This window comes from Mirounga leonina, unplaced genomic scaffold, assembly GCF_011800145.1.
Source record: "Mirounga leonina isolate KUSES-001 unplaced genomic scaffold, KU_Mleo_1.0 Mir_125, whole genome shotgun sequence".
NCBI lineage: Eukaryota > Metazoa > Chordata > Mammalia > Carnivora > Phocidae > Mirounga > Mirounga leonina.
Window position 1 is genome coordinate 27,199,609 of NW_023270305.1, and position 22,368 is coordinate 27,221,976.

General features: G+C 38.3%; 1 protein-coding gene across 3 annotated transcripts in view; it reads left to right on the top strand.

The window, feature by feature from the left end:
* MTA3 (metastasis associated 1 family member 3) overlaps nucleotides 1–22,368 on the top strand; it is a 172,419-nt gene that overhangs the window by 78,973 nt on the left and 71,078 nt on the right. For all 3 annotated transcript variants that reach the window (XM_035000994.1, XM_035000993.1, XM_035000995.1), the window contains exons 5-8: nucleotides 855–918; nucleotides 4,591–4,708; nucleotides 17,189–17,291; nucleotides 20,613–20,712. In XM_035000994.1, coding sequence (XP_034856885.1) covers nucleotides 855–918; nucleotides 4,591–4,708; nucleotides 17,189–17,291; nucleotides 20,613–20,712 — 385 coding nt within the window. The remainder of the gene's footprint in view (nucleotides 1–854; nucleotides 919–4,590; nucleotides 4,709–17,188; nucleotides 17,292–20,612; nucleotides 20,713–22,368) is intronic.

The window sequence follows — 22,368 nt, forward strand, 5'->3', positions numbered from 1 at the left end:
ACCAATTATCTATAACTTGAAACATCTGTCAAAACTCTCCTGTCAAATTTGTGGCTCTACAGAATTTTTCAAGCTAGTGAGAATAAATTATAAATGTGTTTGTAATAAATGCCTCTACCTGGATAACCTTAATTTTTCTCAAGTCTAGACAAGCCTTTTTTTTTTTTTTTTTTTTTTTTTTTTTTAATAGACCTTCATTTTCAAACTCACACCCAGGGCTATGATCAAAGGTAAATGCCATCAGACTTCAGGGTCTGTAAATCTGTAGATCTTTATTTTGCCCTTTACTTTATAGCAGTGTATTTAAATTTTAACTAGGCTTTAGAGCAGTGTCAATAAAGGTAAGTCAGTTAATCTTGATATGAATGTGTATTATTTTTAGGTTCTTATATGCATTGGCTACTTAAAAAAATCCAAAGATTATTTTAGGTACTGGTTTGTACAGTGAAGTCTATCTAAAGTCTCTTTTTATAAAATCGCCTCATATTAACTCTTTATAGATTCAGAAACTCACTTCTGATCTGAAGGTTTCATTGTAATCCTTTTTTTTTTTTCCTGTAATAGTTAGGAAATACCTATCAAGTGTTTATGTTTTAAAGATTTACTGCCTAACACAGTTCCTTCCACAGGTTAGCCTCGCAGTAAATATCTACAGACAGTCCTATGTTTTTAGGTTATGCAACACCAGGATTGTAAAGCAAGTATAAGTATATACGTTTATGTATATTCCTAATTGTCATCTGGTTTCTTAATATCAACTTTACATTCTGCATATTCCTAACTTTGTATATGTCATCACTGTGAAGGTGAGGTGGCCTTTCTTACATTTATTCACTTTTTCCCTCTTTCAACAGGGGAAAATGCAGTGTTGCCCTTCTGAATGAGACAGAGTCAGTATTGTCATATCTTGATAAAGAGGTAATTCACAATTACACTTGTTTTGTGTCCCTCCCCCTCCGAGCCCCCCGATTTCACATGAAGCCCATACCTTTGAGTTTATTTCTTCTTGCACCAAATTATTGCACTGGGAGAGCAGCATTATATAAAAGCATAATGACTAGAATACATTTAGATAATTTTATTTTTCTGGTTAACTGAGAACATTTGGCAAAAACTTCTGTCTGTTTTTTTTTTTTCAGTTGGTAATGAAAGGCTTTATACAGTATGATGATTTAGCTGGTAGTAGAAGAACTATTTTTGGCTTTATGAAACAAGTGACTTTCGTATACTCAGTACTCCTCCCTGTTTTTTCGTTTTTGTTGTTTTTCAAATAAACAGTTTTTCTTTTAGACTTTTTCCAGATGAGATCTTAAATGGTGGTCTGCTTTCTTTCCTAAAATCCCAATAAACTTTGTCAACTAAAAATGTTTCTTTCTGTAAACTTCAACAAGAAACATTTTAAACATTTTTTAACAAGTTGAATGAGAGCATATGCTTCATTGGAGGGAGGAAATTCCTCTAAAGAGAATATTCCACAACGGGAAAATTTCTACTGTTGATGTTTTAGTATTTAACCTTTATAGTTTCATGGTATTTTTGTTTTCCCAAATCTTTATTTTTTGTATGTATGTATGTGTGTGTATATGTACTTTATATATGTGTGTGTATGTTTTTAAGGAATTAAAGGGATATATTTTCTTTGAAAAAAACTTTATTATACTTAAAAGTGTCCCCTCATCTCAAATGAAGAAAGTATAACTACAAAAGATTGATGCAGACAAGTGAAACGATTGTACATTAGAAAATATAATAGAGAAAATTAAGAGGAAGTAAATATTCAAGGCAGAAAAAATGTTGATAGTCTTTATAACTTACACGTATGAAATTTAGAAAAGAACATAGTGTTTGTCAGGCAGCATATGGATAATAATATGCATAAAGATAATGCTCAGAAATTAGCATTAGTTCACAGAAGCAGAAATAAAAGGAGGAAACATTGAGTATGTTTCAGTGTATTTTACTGGTGTATTTGTTAAGACAGTGTAAGTTTTTAATTTTTAATTTTTTTTTAAAGATTTTATTTATTTATTTGACAGAGAGACAGAGAGCATAAGCAGGGGGAGTTGGCAGGCAGAGGGAGAGGGAGAAGCAGGCTCCCTGCTGAGCAGGGAGCCCGATGCAGGGCTCCATCCCAGGACCCCGGGATCCTGACCTGAGCTGAAGGCAGACGCTTAACAGACCGAGCCACCCAGGTGCCTCTTAATTTTTAATTTTAAAAAAGATTTTATTTTTAAGTAATCTCTGCACCCAATGTGGGGCTTGAACCTACAACCCTAGGATCAAGAGTCACATGTTCCACCGACTGAGCCAACGAGGTCCCCCAACAGTGTGATTTTTTAAAAAGTAGTATTTTTGCCTTCTAATTTGTTATTAGCAATTTCTATATGCTAAGGATGGTAGGAGATGAAAATTTGCAAAGGTCTTTAGGATTTTTTTCCTGTCCACTGATTTTTAAGCACTTGGTCCTGCATCAGTCTTTGGGAGAGGAACTGACGTCTCTGGCAGTGTATTTGAGGAAACTTTTTTTTATTCAGAGGGAGTTTAGTAAAAATAAAACTGCTTATGTTATATTCTTTTTTCAATTTAAAAAACACTTTTTTTTTTTTAACTTTTTACTGCTTTATCTGTTATAAGACCATCCTTGAGAAAGTCTGGTTTTTAAAATACTGAGATTGGCATATTTGAAGATGGTAACTCAAAGGACAACTTTCTAATCACGATTTTTTACTTCTTGAAAAATTATATTTACATTTTAAACAATTTCCCATATCAGGCAGCACATACAAATTTAGAGAGAGCTCATGTGAGCGAGTGCAAGCAGGGGGAGGGGCAGAGGAAGAGAGAGGGGGAGAGAATCTTAAACAGACTCCACACTCAGCACAGAGCCTGACGTGAGACTCAATCTCACGACCCTGAAATTGTGATCTGAGCTGAAATTAGGAGTCAGTTGCTTAACTGATGGAGCCACCCAGGCACCCCAAATTTAAGGAGTCTTAAGCAACCTATGTGACCCTAAATAATAATTTCATCTCATTTTACTGTCAAGTATGGCAAAATCCTATTTTTATAGAACACTCTGCTAACATATTTTTCAGAATAAAAGTGACCAGAAGTGTGCCTTCTTTTAAAGCCGATGGCGTGGCAGTGGCTCTAATTACCCACTAACATTCTTTGTTGCTCCTCTCTTCAGAAACACATAATTCTGATTACATATTGATCACCCCCATCAACCTGTTAAGCAGGTTGATTTATATATTCTGCAGATTTTTCTTTTCCCTGGGTAGCATTTTTTATATGCATGAATTGCAACATTGTTGTGTCTTCTTAGCAGTTTTATTGTTTAAGCTTTTCTTCTGACAGTGACCCATGATTAAAACACAGCTCAGTTTCTGGTGGGATGGTATTACCTTGTCCAGTTCTCTCCTTTCCCTTTGTCACAGTGGGTAACATCCTGAAAGGAGAAAGCTTTACAATCAGGCAGGTTATCTCTTAATTTGCAGTTGCTTACCAGGGTCTTGGTAAAGTGCTGATGGCAGAAACAGGCCCCTCCAAGATAAAATGCAGAGAGTTGGGCAGTAGAGAACCCTCAGAGTCATAGCAGGAAGCAGGGACAAGACTTTATAAGACATCCAGTGGTTTTGGGGCGCCTGGGTGGCTCAGTTGGTTGAGCGACTGCCTTCGGCTCAGGTCATGATCCTGGAGTCCCTGGATCGAGTCCCGCATCGGGCTCCCTGCTCTGCAGGGAGTCTGCTTCTCCCTCCGACCCTCCCCCCTCTCATGTGTTCTCTCTCTCTCAAATAAATAAATAAAAAATCTTAAAAAAAAAAAAAAAAAAGACATCCAGTGGTTTTGCAGAATTCAGCAAAGCCCTGGTGACCTGGCCATTTTATCCTTAAGGCTCAGTAACTAGGGCCTTTTTGCATTTTAAAGGACCTTGAAAAGTTAGTGGGTGTACTGGTAGTGGTAAGTATAGTTATGTATATATACCTATTTATATATAAATATGAGTGCTTCAGGATTTAAAAGAGAACTGCAGACTTAGAATTAATAAGTGTTTAAATAATACAATGTGACATTTTAATTTAAGTAAACTGCGTGTAAGCTCAACTCTTCTAAACTTTATTTAATGTGAGATGTGTATGCATTCTATCATTTTGATAAAATGTGGATGGACACTTTAAAAGTAACAGTGCCTGGTGTCCTCATTATTTGTTTGGTGTGGGCTTTAGAGATTGAAATGATTGCTCGATTTCAGGTGTCTTACTTTGACTTACAACTTAGCTTTGCTAGCTTTTCAGAATCTTGTTTTAGAGCAGTTAAATGGTTTTCTTTTAGACTAAAATAAACAGCAAAACTTTATAGTCTACCTTTATTGTAAGCTATTTATTTTTGCTTGATTTAATTTTATGCTGTTCTACATGATGACAGTAACAGTTTTTCTTCAAGATCTATGAATTTATTCACCAAAATAAAATCTTACATACTTTCTGAAGTTTATGGTTTCATTATCATGATACTGGCCTTATTGCTTTATAAAAAGTAGAAGGAATTAAGTTTACCTAAATATTTTCTGTCGTTTTTTTTTTTCAGGACACCTTTTTCTACTCATTGGTCTATGACCCTTCAGTGAAAACACTGTTAGCTGACAAAGGTGAAATCAGAGTGGGGCCTAGATATCAAGCAGACATTCCAGAGATGCTCTTAGAAGGTATGTTTTCCTTTGGGTTTCAAGTGCTGTGAAAACAGATGTGTCTTGAAACTCAAATATTCTTTTTTTTTTTTTTTAAGATTTTATTTATTTATTTGAGAGAGAGAATGAGAGAGAGCAGGGTCAGAGGGAGAAGCAGACTCCCTGCAGAGCAGGGAGCCTGATGCAGGACTCGATCCAGGGACTCCAGGATCATGACCTGAGCTGAAGGCAGTCACCCAGCCAACTGAGCCACCCAGGCGCCCGAAACTCAAATATTCTTTTCCTCATCTGGGAAAGGAAACTTTTAGGCTGAAGTTTAAAAGTTATAAGTTCTTCCACTTACAGAAATACAACAAATAGCAACAGAAAATAATTTGAGCAGTTGTTTATTTATTTTACATTTTAAGGAGTTCTCTGGCTGTGTTTTCCTTTAATTTAATTTAATTTAATTATATTATTATTTTTTTAAGTAGGCTCCAGGCCCAGCACGGAGCCCAACGTGGGTCTTGAACTCACAACCCTGAGATCAAGAGTCTGATACTTAACCAACTGAGCTACCCGGGTGCCCCCGTCCTTTGAAATGCAACTTTAAGAATGTTCATATTGTTGAACTTACCTCTTAATGTGACACGTACATGCCTTGAGGTCCTGAATGTGCCCCTAAGTCATCTTTTTGAGGTGGCCTGGAATCTAGTGAACACTTACATTTTGGTGGGGATTTGGGCTAATCTGGGTAGTGTATGTACTGGAGAGATTCAGAGCTTTACATTTTAAAAACATCTTCTTAGGACATAACTTTCCTTTCTCCTATTATAACTGTACACTCAAAACCTTTATTTTCTGATTTTAAAAGTAAAACATTCTTTTTTTTTTTTTTTTTTAAGATTTTTATTTATTTATTTAACAGAGATAGAGAGCACAAGTAGGTAGAGCGGCAGACAGAGGTAGAGGGAGAAGCAGGCTCTCCGCCAAGCAGGGAGCCCGATGCGGGGCTCGATCCCAGGACCCCGGGATCATGACCTGAGCCGAAGGCAGCCGCTTAACTGACTGAGCCACCCAGGCGCCCCAAAGTAAAACATTGCTAACAATAAAAAATAAAACGTAGCAATGTATAATGTAGGAAACGAACACCATTCCCTTTCCTTCATTGCAAACCCCTATTTCATGCCTGTGGTGTTTTGGGTATGTTCACACTGGCCTGCCCCCCACCCAGGACTGGTCCACATGCAGCGCCCGCCATGTTGCACATGATCTTCTGCAACTGCTCTTCTCAGTTAACAGTGTATCTTTCTTTAGCACCTTTGCACAGGAGTAGAGTGACTTTTACTCTTTTCGGTGACCCTGCAGGTCTTAGGGATGTACTGTCATTCCCTCTTCCAGTTCCCTATTGATAGATTGTTAGGTGTTTACATTTTTTGATGCTACAAATTGATGCTGCTAGAAAACTTGTATTTGTGCTGCATAAATATCTTTTCAAGTATGACTTCTTGGAAGTGAAATGGTATATACATTTTACATACTAAAAATGCTCCTTTGCTCTTCAAAAAGGCTGTGTCACTCGGCATACAAAAGAACCAGGTGCTTTCACCAACGCTGATTGTGAGGGATTTTTTTCACCTTCCATTTTTTCCCCACATTTTGATGTGTCATTGTCTTAGGGGTTTTATTTTGAAGTTGAGATTATTGCTTGCCTTAGTTATCTTTAGCCCTCCTTCTTTAAAGTCCTTGTGCTTTTTCTACATGGCTATTTATCTTTTTATGTATTGGCAAGAATTCTTTGACTATTAAAGGTAAACAAACACAGAAGTATTTACCCTTTGTCTATAAATATTACAAACACCCCCCCACATACACTTAATTATTTCATTAAAAAATTTTAATAGTGATTTTATTTATTTTTTATTTTTTTTTAAAAAGATTTTATTTATTTATTTGACAGAGAGAGAGAGACAGTAAGAGGGAACACAAGCGGGGGAGTGGGAGAGGGAGAAGCAGGCTTCCCGCTGAGCAGGGAGCCCGATGCGGGGCTCGATCCCAGGACCCTTGGATCATGACCTGAGCCGAAGGCAGACGCTTAATGACTGAGCCACCCAGGCGCTCCCCACCAAAATGTAATAATAGTGATTTTAAGTTTAAATGTTTTATCTTTTTGTCATACAGAAATTTCGAATTTATTAGTCTTTTCCTTTAAGGCCTTTCATGATTTGCATTATTTATAGAAAGGCCTCCACTTTTACTTTTGCCCTCTGATTATTAAAACATATGAGTTCTTCCAGGAGCACCTGGCTGGCTCAGTCAGAGGAGTGTGTGACTCTTGATCTCAGGGTCGTGAGTTTGAGCCCCATGTTGGATGTAGAGAGTTCTTCCATTGGTTCTTCTCTCTCTACCTTGCCCACTTCTAAGAAAATGTGTGCAGAAGAGTCAAATCAACAGATACTCAAGAAGGAGTCTGTGAACTGTAGTACACATGGGTGTCAGTGGTGGTTGTCGGTAATGCCAGGCTACAGACATCTTTGTTTTCATGAACTTAAATACCAGGAAAGGTCAGTCAGTAAAGATTAAGCTTGAAGAAAAGAACGCTGTGTCTTTGCTCACCTGTGTTTGGAAATGATTTTGAACAGACTGGGAGTAATGAACCAGTTTTTTATAGGCTGAGAAATTACATTTACTGGCATTCTTCCCTGTACAAATCAACTTATCTTCCAGAAGTAATTTTTATGTTTTTAGTCCTTAATGTGATGTTAGACTTACATCACTGTACCTAAGTACTTGTTCACTAAATATTATTTTATTTTTAAAAAACTTGATTTTTAAATTTTACAAACAATGCTGTAATGTGAATAATGGATAATTTGGTGCTCCGGATATAACTGGCAAATAAAGTAGAATTGCTGAGTCATAGGGTATGTGTGTTTGAAATTTTATATAAAATGCCGAATTAATTGTCTTCCAGGTAGTCATTTACAGGTGGGTTTTTTTCCTTGTTTTAATTAAGGTATAATTTATATAAAGTACATCCCACCCTTTTTAGTGTGCAGTTCTGTGAGTTTTGAACAGAGGTATATGTTCCTAGTGAGATAGTTCAGCAAGTCCATCTGTGCACAAGCCAAAGCCAGGAAGGTCCGTTGTGTCCATGTGTGCATAAGGCACCTAGCCCAAGTCCTGCATCCCCTAAGCAGTCTTTGTCACTCCTCCCTGAATTCTCATCCCCCCCATCTTAGAACTGTGCAGATAGGTCGTTCATGTTATCTTTTATACTATTTTTATTATTTGACCTCAGAAATTTAAAAATCAACATCTGAGCTTTTGATTGTGTGGTTCTCCCTTAAGCACTGAGCATAAGCCTTGGTGTATAGAAAGCCTGGAAATTTTTGTGTATTGCTCATGGATAAATGTTGAACCCAGGTAATGAAGTGGGATGTTTCAAGTAACAGTGGGCAGAAGAATCAGATCATAGAATCTCACAAGATCCTGTTTATCTGAAAGACTCTTTAAATATGGTATTTACCCCTGAAAGGCATAAAAGCTGGTTAAAGTTACATAATTTAGAAAGCATATCTACCTAGATTAGTATTTTAAAAAATGATTTTAGGAAACAAAATGATACATAAAATGCAATAATTTATTCTACAGTTCTTCTCAAAATGGACTTGAAGTTCTTCTGGGTGAGAGGAATGTTTCTTTTTTTTTTTTTTTTTTTGAAGAGAGGAGTGATTTTTTAAATAAAGATTTTATTTATTTATTTGACAGAGAGAGACGCAGCGAGAGAGAGGGAACACAAGCGGGGGAGTGGGAGAGGGAGAAGCGGGCTTCCCGCCGAGCAGGGAGCCCGATGTGGGACTCAGTCCCAGGACCCTGAGATCATGACCTGAGCCAAAGGCAGACGCTTAACGACTGAGCCACCCAAGTGCCCCGAGAGGAATGATTCTTAACAGCTTGTGGCATTTGGGGAGTTATCTGAGAAAGGCATACTTTGTATTTAGAAAATGTGATTAAATGTTCATTAATGTAATAGATCTTTTATAGTTCTTTAACAAGTATTAATTACCTTTAACATAGTGTTTCTACTGGCAGTCTTCTGGGTGGGTGGTTTATAAACTTTACTTAGGTAATAGAACGGTTTCCCCTAATGAAACACTACACAGTATGACCTTAAATAAAATACGAAAAGCCAGGTTGTTGTCGGTGAGGTAGGAGAGAAGGCCTCTTGGATCTCTCGAGATACCCCAGTGAACCTTCGGATTGAGAGAAGGACACGCTGAAGGCCGCTGTTCGGTACTCCCCTTCTAGAGTCCTGTCTCTTCACCCAGAATCGCCAGAGAAGCCACACAGTTAGAAGTGCATAGGACAAAGTCCCTTTGCTACATAGCCTAACAATGGGGCTCGAGTATATTCTTTTTGCTTCTTCCCATTTTTTAGATTTTAAAATTACTTTATTGAAAATAATAGGAATTGTGGTAGAAAGTGCAATTATGCTGAAGCCAAAAAGTAGTAGTCCCTCAGATCATCCCTCCTTGCTCACTGTCAAACACTGTTACTAATTTAATACATTCTCCCTGTTTGTTACATAACTGTATTATATTGAGATCCATGAAATTATGTTCAGTGTTTTATTGTGTGATAGATCCAAGTTTATCTATCTCTTATTATATGTTTTATGGTAGGGTAAGTTTCCCCTCATTGTTCTTTAAAATTTCCTGTGTGTTGGTGGGGGCAGGGTGCGGAGGTATCTCATCTCAGAGATTTTTTTCTGACTGTTGAATTTTTTTTAACAGTCAGATTCTTCTTCCCAGATTTCATTAGAATTCTGATTGTAATTTTTTTAATATTTTCTATTACTTTGGGAGGTGACTGGTCATTTCATAATATTGAGTCTATTCCTATGGGTCTACATGGGTCTGTCTTGAGGTTTTTATTCTGTCTCACTGGTTTGTTAATATTCTAGTAACTCACTGTTTTAATTATAGCGACTTTGTAGTGTGTGGTAATAATCTGGTGAGGCTAATTCCCCTCTTATTTTTCCAAATAAACTTTATTATCAGCTTGGATCTTCCTTACTATGTTTATTGGAGTTTCAGTTCATTTTTAAGTTAATTTAGGGAGAACAGACTTTTGATGGTTTTGAAAAATCTTAATTAGAAATAAGGGATGTGTTTTTCTCTGTTCAAGGCTACTTTTTTGGGTCTTGTGGTTTTGTTTTATTTTTCTTGATATAGTCATATAGATTTTATACATTTCTTGTTAAGTTTATTTTTAAGTTTATAATTTGTTAGCTGTAAGTATTCATCTTTAACAAAGAAAAACACCATATTTTTCATCATAAATGAAGAAGTGACTTCGGATTCTTATTTCAGCTTAAAGCATTTGGCATATCCAGCATGTTTCATTTCACTTGTAATCAGGCAACTCACTAGATGCAAGATTAAAAGGACCCCCTTCTTTTTTGTAATTAATATATTTTCAGGGGAGAAGGGTGTAGGGTGGCAAATAGGTCATCAGCAGTTAAACCAGTCTTGGAAAACATGGACATTACCATCATAGAAACTCCTATCGTAGCTAGTACCTGTTTGCAGGGAAATTAAATAGCAGAAATATCATACTCAGGAACAGATATTTAGGACTTGCTGCAGTCTGGGTTTACTAACCCTTTTGATACTCTTGAGTGGGTACGTTTTGACCAGTGGCCAGATTCTGATTTGCACTGGCATGGGATATAGAACTTGAATTAATATCCTGAGTAGGTGGCAGCACCAGCACCATGCCGGAATATATTCCAGGCTTGCTTTGTTTGTGAATGTGTCTTGATGGATTCTAAGACATTGTTGTGGCATTTGTCTTGCTAGTGAATAAATCTTTTTGTAGCTTCAGAATTTTTAAATTCACTTATGGCTACCCACCACCTAACAAATTCTTGAGATCTAGAAAGATCGGTATGTAGTTTGCAAAGGAAGGTAAAAGTTTCTTTGAGATTTTAAATCTTTTATTGACTTTGAATAAATCACCTAGCGAACCTTGCATTGAAAAAAGATGTGCTGGTGGGGAGTTTTGATTGATTTCTTCACTGTATTATTTCACTGTAATACCGAAATTTTAAGAAAAATCTGTTTACGTATTAAAATTTGTAACTGCTAAAAAGTATTATAACATTAAATTAATAAACTCGAATGACTGGATTTACAGATTTGGGTAAAACCTGGCAGTAATCAGTTTAGCTGAGTAACCTGGGGAAAACTAACCCCTTGAAGTTCCCATTTTCTCCTCTTTAATGATAGTGTATGTGCACACATCCTGGTACTGTGATGATCCGATGAAGCAATTCCTGTAAAGCATTTCTCAAAGCACCTGACTCTCCTTGTTCGCTGCTGCAGTTGCTTCTCGCCTGGCCCCCACTGCCTACTGCTACTAATTAAATAACTCTTGTGGATACTTGGGGATTTTGGGCGGTATCTATCTTTGAGAATTAAAGAATTAAATTAGTATAGTCTCTTCTGCTACAATACATGCTTTTGAAATTTGAATTAGTTCATATGCAGTTGATAAATAGGGAAATATGAATGTAGTGTGGAAGTTGGGTCAATTTATAGGAGACTTTCCCCAGCAATCAGGGAAGCAAGTGTTCTTTTTTTTTTTTTTTTTAAGATTTTATTTATTTGACAGAGAGAGACACAGCGAGAGAAGGAACACAAGCAGGGGGAGAGGGAGAGGGAGAAGCAGGCTTCCTGCTGAGCAGGGAGCCCCATGTGGGGCTCGATCCCAGGACCCTGGGATCATGACCTGAGCCAAAGGTAGACGCTTAACGACTGAGCCACCCAGGAGCCCTGGGGAAGCAAGTATTCTTACAGATAAAGAGAGTTGAAGAGAAAAAAGATGGAAATTCTACAAGAAGGGCTTTCCTCTAGTACAAGTAGTGGCTGGTTTAGTGGCCTCAAAATCTGTGGCACTTTTCACTATGGTAAAACTACATGGGGAAGCGTAAGAGTCCCAGATGAAGGGGGGCTTGCAGATTTTTCACCCAGTGTTTAAGAAGAAACCCTGTTTTTTTTAATTTTGTAGAAACTGTATACACTGACCTACGTCGTGGTGGAAGAAGTGTGAGTCCGGGGTTTAAGGAGATAAAGGGTCAACCAACTTTTAGTTTTGTTGCAAATGGTGGTAGAGACTTAACTGTGCTAGTATTTTTATTAATGACTATTACTTTTTTTTTTAAATACCCTGGTTACCAAGTATAATAGGTTTTCAGAGTTTTGTTTTAAAACAGTTTTATTTGTTTTTTTTTTCCCCCCATAAACCCTAGTTTTCTAGTGTGTAATTTTGCAGGATGTGCTTTTCAACAATGTGGTGGCTGTTAACTAAAGAACACCAGCCTGTTGACTGCAACCATGTAGAACAGTAATTCTCCACCCAGGGGCAGGAGACATTAGACAGTGTCTATGGACATTTTTGGCTGTCAGAGCTGGTGGAGGGAGTGGGGCATGGGGCACAGATGCTAGTGGCATCTAGCGAGTAGAGAGGCCAGGGATGCTGCTGATCATCCTGTAATACGCAGGACAGACCCCCACAAAGAGAGTTACTCATCCCTAAGCATCGGTAGTGCTGAGGCTGAGAAACCCTGCGGTAAGGGCTCTTGGCAAATAGTCAACAGCAAATGCTATTTTTGTGTTAATATTTATGTCATTATAATAATACTTAATTCTGAAATACAAGTGATTGTGTGATCTAGTCCATTTCTATGCTTTTGATTATTTTTGTGCCAGGACAACATTGTTTAATTACCGCTGCTATATATTATAATCCCATCCAGTGTAGTCAATTCTTTTATTATTCTTTTCATAATAATATTGTTTGATTTGCAGATATTAATATTCAAATAGTTTTATTGGCTTCCAGAATTAAATTTTGTGAAATTTAACCTATTGGGGTACTTGTACAAAAAAGATAGCCTTAGGATTTTAAATCTTTAGTCTTTTTGTCCTCAAGTTATCTTTGAAAGTTTTGTAATTTCTTTATATAAACATAACTCCCAATTTTATTTCTTAGTGTTTTATATTTTTGTTGCTGTAATAAAAAAATATATTTTTACATTATATTTTCTTTGGAATGGCACTTGAGTTTTTTATATTCTACTTTTATTGTGCCTTTCTGGTTACTTATTCTTTCATAATTTATTGAGATATAATTGACATATGACATTGTGTAAGTTTGTGTACAATTTATATATATATTGAATTTATATAATTTTTATATTACTGCCATAGCTTAGCTAACACTGCTATCATATCACATAATTATTTCTTTTTTGTTGTGGGAAGAAATAAGTCTCTTACCAACTTTGAAGTTTATAGTATTGTTGACTTATAATCACCATGCTATGTATTGAATCTCCAGGACTTACTTAACTACTAGTTGGAAGTTTCTACCCCTAAACAACATCTTCCCAATATCCCCATCCTCCAGCCTCTGGTAACCACCATTGCACTCTCTGCTTTTTGTTTTTTTAGATCCCACGTATTTGTCTTTTTAACTCATTATTCCTTTGATTCATAACTTAAAACATTGGCCAGAACTTTCAGAACAATATTAAATAAAAATGGTGACAAATGGCGTCCTTGTGAGGTTCTGAATTAAATATAACATAAAAAGTATAGTACTCTGATGATTGGTACAAAGGAAGTGAAAATGAATTGTGTTTAGAACAAAGAATATTTCCAGTTCTCTAGGAAAGGTCCTATAGGATGAGTTCCATACAGCTTTAGTTCTTCAGGGTCTTTGAACAACATCATGTGCTCTTAGATGGTAATACTGAAGAAGTATTTTGTCCATATTTCCTTCCTTCCTTCCTTCCTTGTCCATATTTTCTAGAAATCTTAAAATATAGCTGGAGGGTTAGGGCTATCACAGTTAAAATCATTGCTGAATCTTTTTTTTTTTTTTTAAAGATTTTATTTATTTATTTGACAGAGAGACAGAGACTGCGAGAGAGGGAACACAGCAGGGGGAGTGGGAGAGGGAGAAGCAGGCATCCCGCCAAGCAGGGTGCCCGGTGCAGGGCTCGATCCCAGGACCCTGGGATCATGACCTGAGCCGAAGGCAGACGCTTAACGACTGAGCCACCCAGGTGCCTCTGAATCTCCTTTTTTTTTTAAATTATGAAGAATTTATGAAGCAAAAACAAGGTGCTGTATACACTCATGCAATTAGTTGGTAAATACGTTTTTTTTAAGAACTCAGAGATTAGGGAGATCGTCATGGGCTGGTGTGGGACTAGATTGGAATTGTGCAGATTATCATAAATGGAGATGGGAAGTGAGATTATTACATTGACTACAATGAACATGACCAGATCATGAAATTAATCTTGGTCCTGTCTCTGGCTCATACCACAGTTAACTAAGAGCATTCCAAAGATTATTGCTAGCTTGGCTGAGAATTTAGTTTTATAGATTCTAAATAGGTTTATAAAAGAGGTTCTTAAGTTTTTCCCCTGTGAAGAAGTGATCACACTGTGATATGAATGTAATTAATTATATGGTGAACCCAAAATGGGAAATTCTCATTAGCTGAGAGTGACTGTTTGATATGGAACATTTCTGCATTTATTCTTTTGTTGTTGTTGCTGCTGCTGTTCTCATCCCATGGCATTGTCTGCATTTTAAGTATTAGTATGAATGCATCCAGGAGTGTTTTATTCTTGTTTGCAGCAATTTTATTTAGAATTCTTATACTGAATTATCTTTCTTTTTTTAAAAAAAAGATTTTTATTTATTTATTTGAGAAAGAGAGCGTGAAAGAGAGAGAGAGAGCCTGAGAAGGGGGAGGGTCAGAGGGAGAAGCAGACTCCCTGCCGAGCAGGGAGCCCGACAGCAGAGGACTCGATCCTCAGACTCCAGGATCATGACCTGAGCCGAAGGCAGTCGCTTAACCAACTGAGCCACCCAGGCGCCCCCTGAATTATCTTTCTGCTGTATGCTGCAGAATATATGCATGAGACTGAAATGTATCAACTTAACTAACCTGAATTTGAAAGTAAAGTTCAGTTTTACCATGACATTCTGGAGTATATAGTGTAACAGGGACTTAATACTGAATAGTATCGTCATTTAATCATCTTGATTTCATTTTATCATTATTATCTTTTTTTTTTTTTTTTACCATTTTACTATTAGGATTTATCTTGTTTTATTATTCAGAGATTACAGGGAAGTGTAAGTGTGTCATTCTACTTTCTCAGGTTTCATGCAGGTTGCAAATTTTTTGGGTTTTAACTGAGCTAATGTTGAATGTCTTGGCTTAGATTGCTGAGAATTGTAATCAAAAACAATAAAAAATGAAATCCTTTCAAACACTTTAGATCTCCTTGGCCTCGTACTCGCTCTGTTCTGCTTGTGCTTCTTTATGTTGGGGGTGGAGATTGGCTCTGTGGTTGAACAAGAGGCAAACTGGGCAAGCCCCACCCTGACAGTGGTGGCTGACTTCGGAGACTGCAGGTGGAAAGGCTGGGTCTGCCGCCCTCCCCTGCCCCCTTTCTCCTGCTGAGCCACTGATACCTGCTTGCTCCTTTACTAGGACTGAGCACAGTAGAGCCTCATAACCAGGCTTTGTCAGTCACCAGGGATGTTTAGCTTTAGAGTGTATCATCAGTGCCAAGCGCTCTGCCTCATGTTATAGATGCAGTGATCAAAAGTAAAACAAAGGCAGCCCCAGGCCCCAGCCTAATGAGAAATCCATGGCTATAAATCAAACTCCCAGTTGCCTCCCAAGTCTCTTTTCCTTTATTATCCTTTCTCTGGACATTAGATCCTGCCTGACGGTTACATTTCCTTGAGAGAGATTCCTAAAACAAAGCATCCTGCATTATTGTCAGTCTTTTCCTCAGCCCTCACTGCGTTAGCATTCCTGCTTTCTCTTCATGCCTGCACTACCAGTTCTCAAGACTTGAAATCTACCCGCCAGATAGATCTCTTCTTTGCTCTCCTTCGGCACTGTGACGTATTTTGTCTTTGTCAGGTAGCTCTGTAGAGCAGATCACATACCATTGCTAACTGTGAGATATGAAGTTTGGTTCTGGTCTTGTCACTCTCCTACTGAAAAGGCTAGTGCTTCTCATTACCTCGCCATAAAATCTGTCTAGAATCTTCAGTAGTATGTTCATAACCCTCTTCGTTATCTCCTCTCATTCCTCTTAATGTGCTCTGGACAAAAAGAGCTGCTTTTCTCGATATCACATTTTATTTTATTTTATTTTTTTAAAGATTTCATTTATCTTTTGACAGAGAGAGTGACAGCAAGAGAGGGAACACAAGCGGGGGGAGTCGGAGAGGGAGAAGCAGGCTTCCCGCCAAGCAGGGAGCCGGATATGTGGCTTGATCCCAGGACCCTGAGATCATGACCTGAGCCGAAGGCAGACACTTAACGACTGAGCCACACAGGCGCCCCTTTCTATCACATTTTAAAGCCACATGATTTTGCTCACGTTCTCATTTCTTTAAGTCCTTCTCCTTGCCAGTGCACTCAGATCCTTCAGTTCTTTTTTTTATTTCCCCAAGATTTATTTGTTTATTTGAGAGAGAGAGAAAGTGCGAGCAGGGGGAGGAACAGAGGGAGAGAATATCCAAACAGACTTGTGCTGAGTGTGGAGCCCAATGCAGGCTCGGTCTCATGACCCTGAGATCATGACCTGAGCCGAACCAAGAGTCAGATGCTTAACCAACTGAGCCACCTAGGTGCCCCTCAGACTCTTCACTTCTTAGCAGATATGCCACCCCCTTTATGACATAATTCCCTAACTAGTCTGAAGTGGTTTCTCTAATCCTCAGAATCTTACAGCCGTTTCTTTCTTTTTTCTTTCTCCTTTCCTTTCCTTTCATTTCCTGCCCTCCGTCCCTCCCTCCGTCCCTCCCTCTCTTCCTTCCTTCCTCTCTTTCTCTCTCTCCCTCTCCCTCTCTCTCAGAGAGAGGGAAGGAGAGGAGGGGCAGAGGGGGAGAGAGGGTCTCAAGCAGACTCCCCGCTAGTACGGAGCCTGACATGGGGCTTCATCTCACAATCCTGAGATCAAGACCTGAGCCAAAACCAAGAGTCAGACGCTTAACTGAGCCACCCAGGCACCCCACTTAACAGCCATTCCTGTATGTCCCTTATGACATCTCTTTCTTTTTGTTTGTTTCATAGTTACTTATGCGTTAGTTTTACCGTAGTGAAAGTGTCTCATGGGAGGAGTGTTTCCTTTTTTGTCTTTATATCCCTCTGCATGAGGCTTTGTGCCTCACACATGCAGCAGGTACTCAGGAAATAAAGGTTACTGATTAAATGAAGATCTCATGTGGTTGGTTTGGTTGCATTATTATCAGTTCACTTACAAAGTGTTGTCCATCTGCTGTCTGAAAGAATGTACCAGAACCACAAACATTAACCTTCCATTGTGAATGCTCTGGTGACCACAACACCGTATGTGACAGTTGCTTTGTAAAGTAACAAGACTCCATTTCCTTTTTTCTCGGACAGGAGAATCAGATGAGAGGGAACAGTCCAAATTGGAAGTTAAAGTTTGGGATCCAAATAGCCCACTTACAGATCGACAGATTGACCAGTTTTTAGTTGTAGCACGGTAAGTATGGCACTGTTGACTCAAAAGATATCTTTTCTTTTAGAAAAGAATTTATAGGTGTATGTATATTCCTTTCCTTGTATTCTACCTTTTCCACTGGTTGTGTTCTTTTTCTAGTTATGTAAGAAGACCTAATTATGTATCACACCACTTCCTAAATATGATGAACCATTAGTTTTTGTTTGAGAATAGATTTATTAATTTACTGATTAAGAAAAATAATGAATGCTTCTTGTAAAAATTTGAGCACTAAGGAAGAGTTATAAATGAAAATGAACAGTATAAATTTCTTCCTGTGTAAAGAAAAGTATTACCCAAGATGAGCCCTAGCCCTGAAATCCCTTCTCTTTAATTAGAGCAGTTATCTCTTTTATTCTAGACCAGGATTATCAGGTGTCAGTAATAATGTGCACCTCGAATTCCACTTATGGCACTTGCATATGAGTAGGGCCTATTGCTAAGCATATGGCTTTCCTTTGAGAGCTTTAAGCCTGGCTGCCTGACTGGCTTGCCACCACCCCCACCCTTCCACCCCCTTTAAGAAAATGAGTGGGACAAAAATTTATTTTTATTTTTCAATTATAAAAGTTAAAGATGCTCATGGGAGAATTACTGTAAAGCAGAAGGTAAATGAGTTTATCATAGCATTGTAAATAGTGGAAAAATTGATAAATAAATTGAGTCATATTCCGTGGTGGAATATTACTTTACAACAGTGAAAATGAATGAATTAGAGGGATATATAGCGAATAGGTGAATCTCAAAAATAATGTTGAGTGAGGATACACACGGTATGATCACTTATAAAAAGTTTTACAATGTAAAAACAACGTCTGATTTCATGAACGGGCATATAGATACACATGCTTATTATATGTATGTATGAGTTCTGGCGATGTGTATAGGAGGCTTTAAAATTTCTAATATTTATTTCCTTAAAAAATGAACAAAACGTGGCAAAATATTAGAATCAGGTAGATATAGACATGATAGAAGGGTCTTCATTATGTTCTCTAATATTCTGGTGAGCTTTTATCATAACACAAAGGAAAAAAGGGCCTGAGTCCACCTTAGCACTGTCCATAGTGCCTGTCTCCGTGGAAGTCACACATCATGTTGGCGGCTGGGCATTCAGACTCCAGCGCCCACACTCGTAGCCACTGGTGATCGGATGGGGGCCTGAAGTACACTGTTGGGGAAGCCAGTCCAGTGGATAGATGGGATTGAAGATTTGGGAGTGGAAATGAATCATTGGTGGAACCACTGGCCTGGAGACTCCAGACAGGTTACCCAGATCTGGGGTTATTTAGTAGACCTTGCAGTTTCAGATTTGATTTTCATTGTTTTTTCCCTTTCCTGATTGCCATGGACCATAACATTCCCTTTTTCCTTGAAGCCAGCATGAGAGGCACCAAAGAGATGCATCTGGTGCCTTTTTCAATTTTTGTCTTAAAAAAGATCTTCTAAATACAAATTACGGCCATAGCCAGATACCATTACACGTCCCACCAGAATGGTTAAAATTTAAAAGGCAGTGCGTGAGCTGTCGTGCGGGTGGGCGTGAAAGTTGGTATAGCTGCTTTGCTGTCAGAGACATACACATCCTTTACGTTTCACTCCTGAGTGTATACTCCGCAGACATGCCTACATACAGCTGTGCACCAAAGGATACATACGCAGATGGCATCAATGGCGCTACCCAGGTAGCCCCACCTGGACACAGATGTCCATCAGCAGCAGAGTGGGGGTGGGGATGGGGCATCGTACAAAGAAACGCTCCATGGCACGGAAGATGAAGGAACGCAGCTATAACCAGGAGCACGCACGAGTCCACAAACGTATTTTGAACAGAAGAAGCTAGATGTGAAAAGAGTACGTAGTCTGCACTTTTATGAAGTTCTCAGATGAGCAAAACTAACCCATGTGATTAGAATCCATTATGATCGTTCTCCTTTGGGAAGAGGAAGGGAGTACAGATCGGGAAGGAGCACGAGGAGTCTTCCGGGTGCTGTTGCATTCTGTTCTTTCCCTGGGTGTTAGTGACATGAATGGGTTCACTTTGCAATTACTGCATAGCTGTGCAGTGTGTGCTTTTGTGCACCTGTGTTATATGTTAATTAGAACATTTGAAAAATTTCTCCCTCAGCTGACATGCCTAAAATACAGACAACAAGGGAAGGGGAATAAAATGAAACAAGCAGCAACAGCGAGTCTTATGTTTATTTCATGCTTTATCTGTGGGAAGGCCTTCTGAACATTAAGTGAAAAGAAGTGTTGTAATTGTGTTTTGTTTTGTTTTAATGGAAATCTGTTCTATCTTGAGCCCTCATAGGAAGAGGTTGCTACAATTGATGATACTTCATTTCAAGGAAAGAATGTTATTGGGATTTCACAATTTGGGCTAAAAAAAGTGGTCAGAGCTTGTTTTGCAGTAATTGTCAAACTCTGCAGCTTATTTACTTCTCATTTTTTTTGAGCACAGTTCAGCACCAAATTGTTTACTCCGTGGCATTTCATAATGGGTCTTTCCCTTCTTTATGGCACATAAATCTCTTCTTTTCCATTTCCTTATAATGACCCATATATAGTAAATTGGCTTGTCAATGGTTAAATCTTATAGGAAATCCTTTTTATTTGATATTTGATTCTCAAACATCCAATAACTGGTTTGACTTTTTTTTCTTCTCCCTTTCCTTTATTTTTCTCCATAGGATGTATCCACCTGACAGCCATGTTTGTTATTTACCTGTGTAAATTTACCTGTCTTCCTGTTTAAAGAAAAATATTGCCCAAGATGAGCCCTAGCCCTAAAGACCATGGGAAATAATCCTCTGCAGCCTGTTTAGAGGATTACCTCTTGGAGGCTGGTATACTTAGGGATGACAAATTTCTGAGATTGCTAGATGCAGGCAGAGGTTGATTTCATCAGTGTGCCGTCCCCTGTCTCTGAAGTGGCCAAGGCAAATTGCCTCGTGCGGTCCACTCGAGATCATCCCTGAATGACCGCACCAAGAGCAAGAAGGAAACGAGTCCGCTGCCCCAGAAGGGAGGTGTAGTGGAGACAAATATAGAGCTCTTCTTGGCCAACACTGTTCTTTGCACAGGAGGAAACTGTGCTGTCTCCCAGCATGCATTGGAGACAAGGCTGAGACTCACACTCAGACCTCAGCTTCTGGCCCCTGGATCCTCACCGCCAACGTTTCTTTTACAGTTTGCATGCACTACCCAAATGCGTGTTTTCTGTGTTGTTGTTTTTTTTTTTAAACATAAAAAAAATAACAGAGCCTTAATTTTTCCTCTTTGTTTTTGTGGATTATTCAGTGCTGTGGGGACATTCGCTCGAGCCCTTGATTGCAGCAGTTCGGTGAGGCAGCCGAGTCTGCATATGAGCGCAGCTGCAGCGTCTCGGGATATCACCCTGGTAAGATGCTTTTTGAAAGTTAGGGGTTATTATTTCCTCTGCTACTTCAATTTTAAAGTCAGTATTGCATGTTGTAGATGGGAGAGCTTTCTGGTGAAAGAGCTTTCTGGCTCTTAGCCCTGCTAACTGCTAGGTTGATTTGGCTCGCCTGATTGGTTAACTGGGGTTAGGGGGTCCCATTCCTAAGTCCCTTCTTGTGTTTGTGAGCTGAGACAAATAAGAATGACTGTTGATGGAGTAGCTATGAGATGGTAGAAGAATATTCGGGGGAAAACAGTTTAGCATTCTGACCCATCTCTTTTCACTTGTATGCTGCTTTTCTTGTAGTCTCTCTATGGACTTAAATCGTTGTACATCGTATATAATGCTTTACAGGTTTTTTTTTTACCTGAACGTGACCACCTCTTGTTGCTATAGGAGTTATTCAGTTATCATGTCATTATTCATTATCAATATTTAAGTTTTCGTGCCTGTTCATTAGAAAGAGGTTCTGTTTTTGTGCATTTTTCATTACATTATGGTTGCTTCTAAGACTGTTTCCTTTTTTCCTTTCATGATCAAGTGAAACTTCTCCTGTTCAGTTAATAGCACAATGCCTGCTGTGGCCAGGCATTGAGCGTGGCTCTTGGCTTCTTTCTCTGCACCCTCCAGCAAAGTGGACCTGCAGGTTTTTGCCAATTGAAGTTACTCTGTATTTGAGACAATAACAGATGAGAAAACTGAGGTTTGGCGAGGTTAAATTATTTGACCAATATCCATTACTGTAATAAAGGTTTCCATTTTTTTTTTTTTTCACAATACCATGGCTCTTTACAACTAGCTTATTAATGTAGGTCTTCTTGCCTCTGCAGTTCCCTGAGACCATTTATTAATGCTGGTTACACCATCACTCATGACACTACATTATCCATCCTGCCTCTTCTGAATACTAGTTTCTGGTGACTCTCTTTAAAGTCATCACTGTGCTCTGTTGATGATGACCACAAATGCAAGTCTTGCCCAGGATATGCAGAAACATGTGAGCAATAATTTGTTTTCTGGTTCTGTTAAATTTATCATTCAGAATTTTATAGTATAAACTTAAATACATCTTCCAATCCTGTCTTCCTTTCAATTCTTCAGGCCATAATCACTACCAAATAAAATGCACCAAGAGTCCTAAAAATGTCTCCCCTCAAAATATATCCAAAACCTGACCACTCCTCTCTGTCTCAAGTTCTTCAGTGTTAACCCAAACCGTCTCACTTAGGGTACTGATATTCAGTACCCCATAACAGGTTTTCCCAAGTCTACTCCTACAAGTTTCAATTTTGTTTTCTGATGGAATGGAATACAGTGATAGGTTTTACTACTTTCTGGTTCTATTCCAATTTGAAATGCTACAATAATATAAAAACAACAGTAATATAAAAACTCATACTGGAATGCACATCAAATTCATTTCTTACAAGGCTTTCTTATACTATAGATGATGGTGAAAGCATGAATACTCTGTAGCCATTATGGAGCTCCTTTCTTTATGCTTTCTCAGAGACTAGACTGTTGTTTATAGAAGCACGTTTTGTTCTCTCCACTGGTACATTAATATTTTATGTAAAAGTTTAGGGGTTTCAAATTAGGTTTATATTTTGTTTTTTAGAACTTGTAGAGTACTTT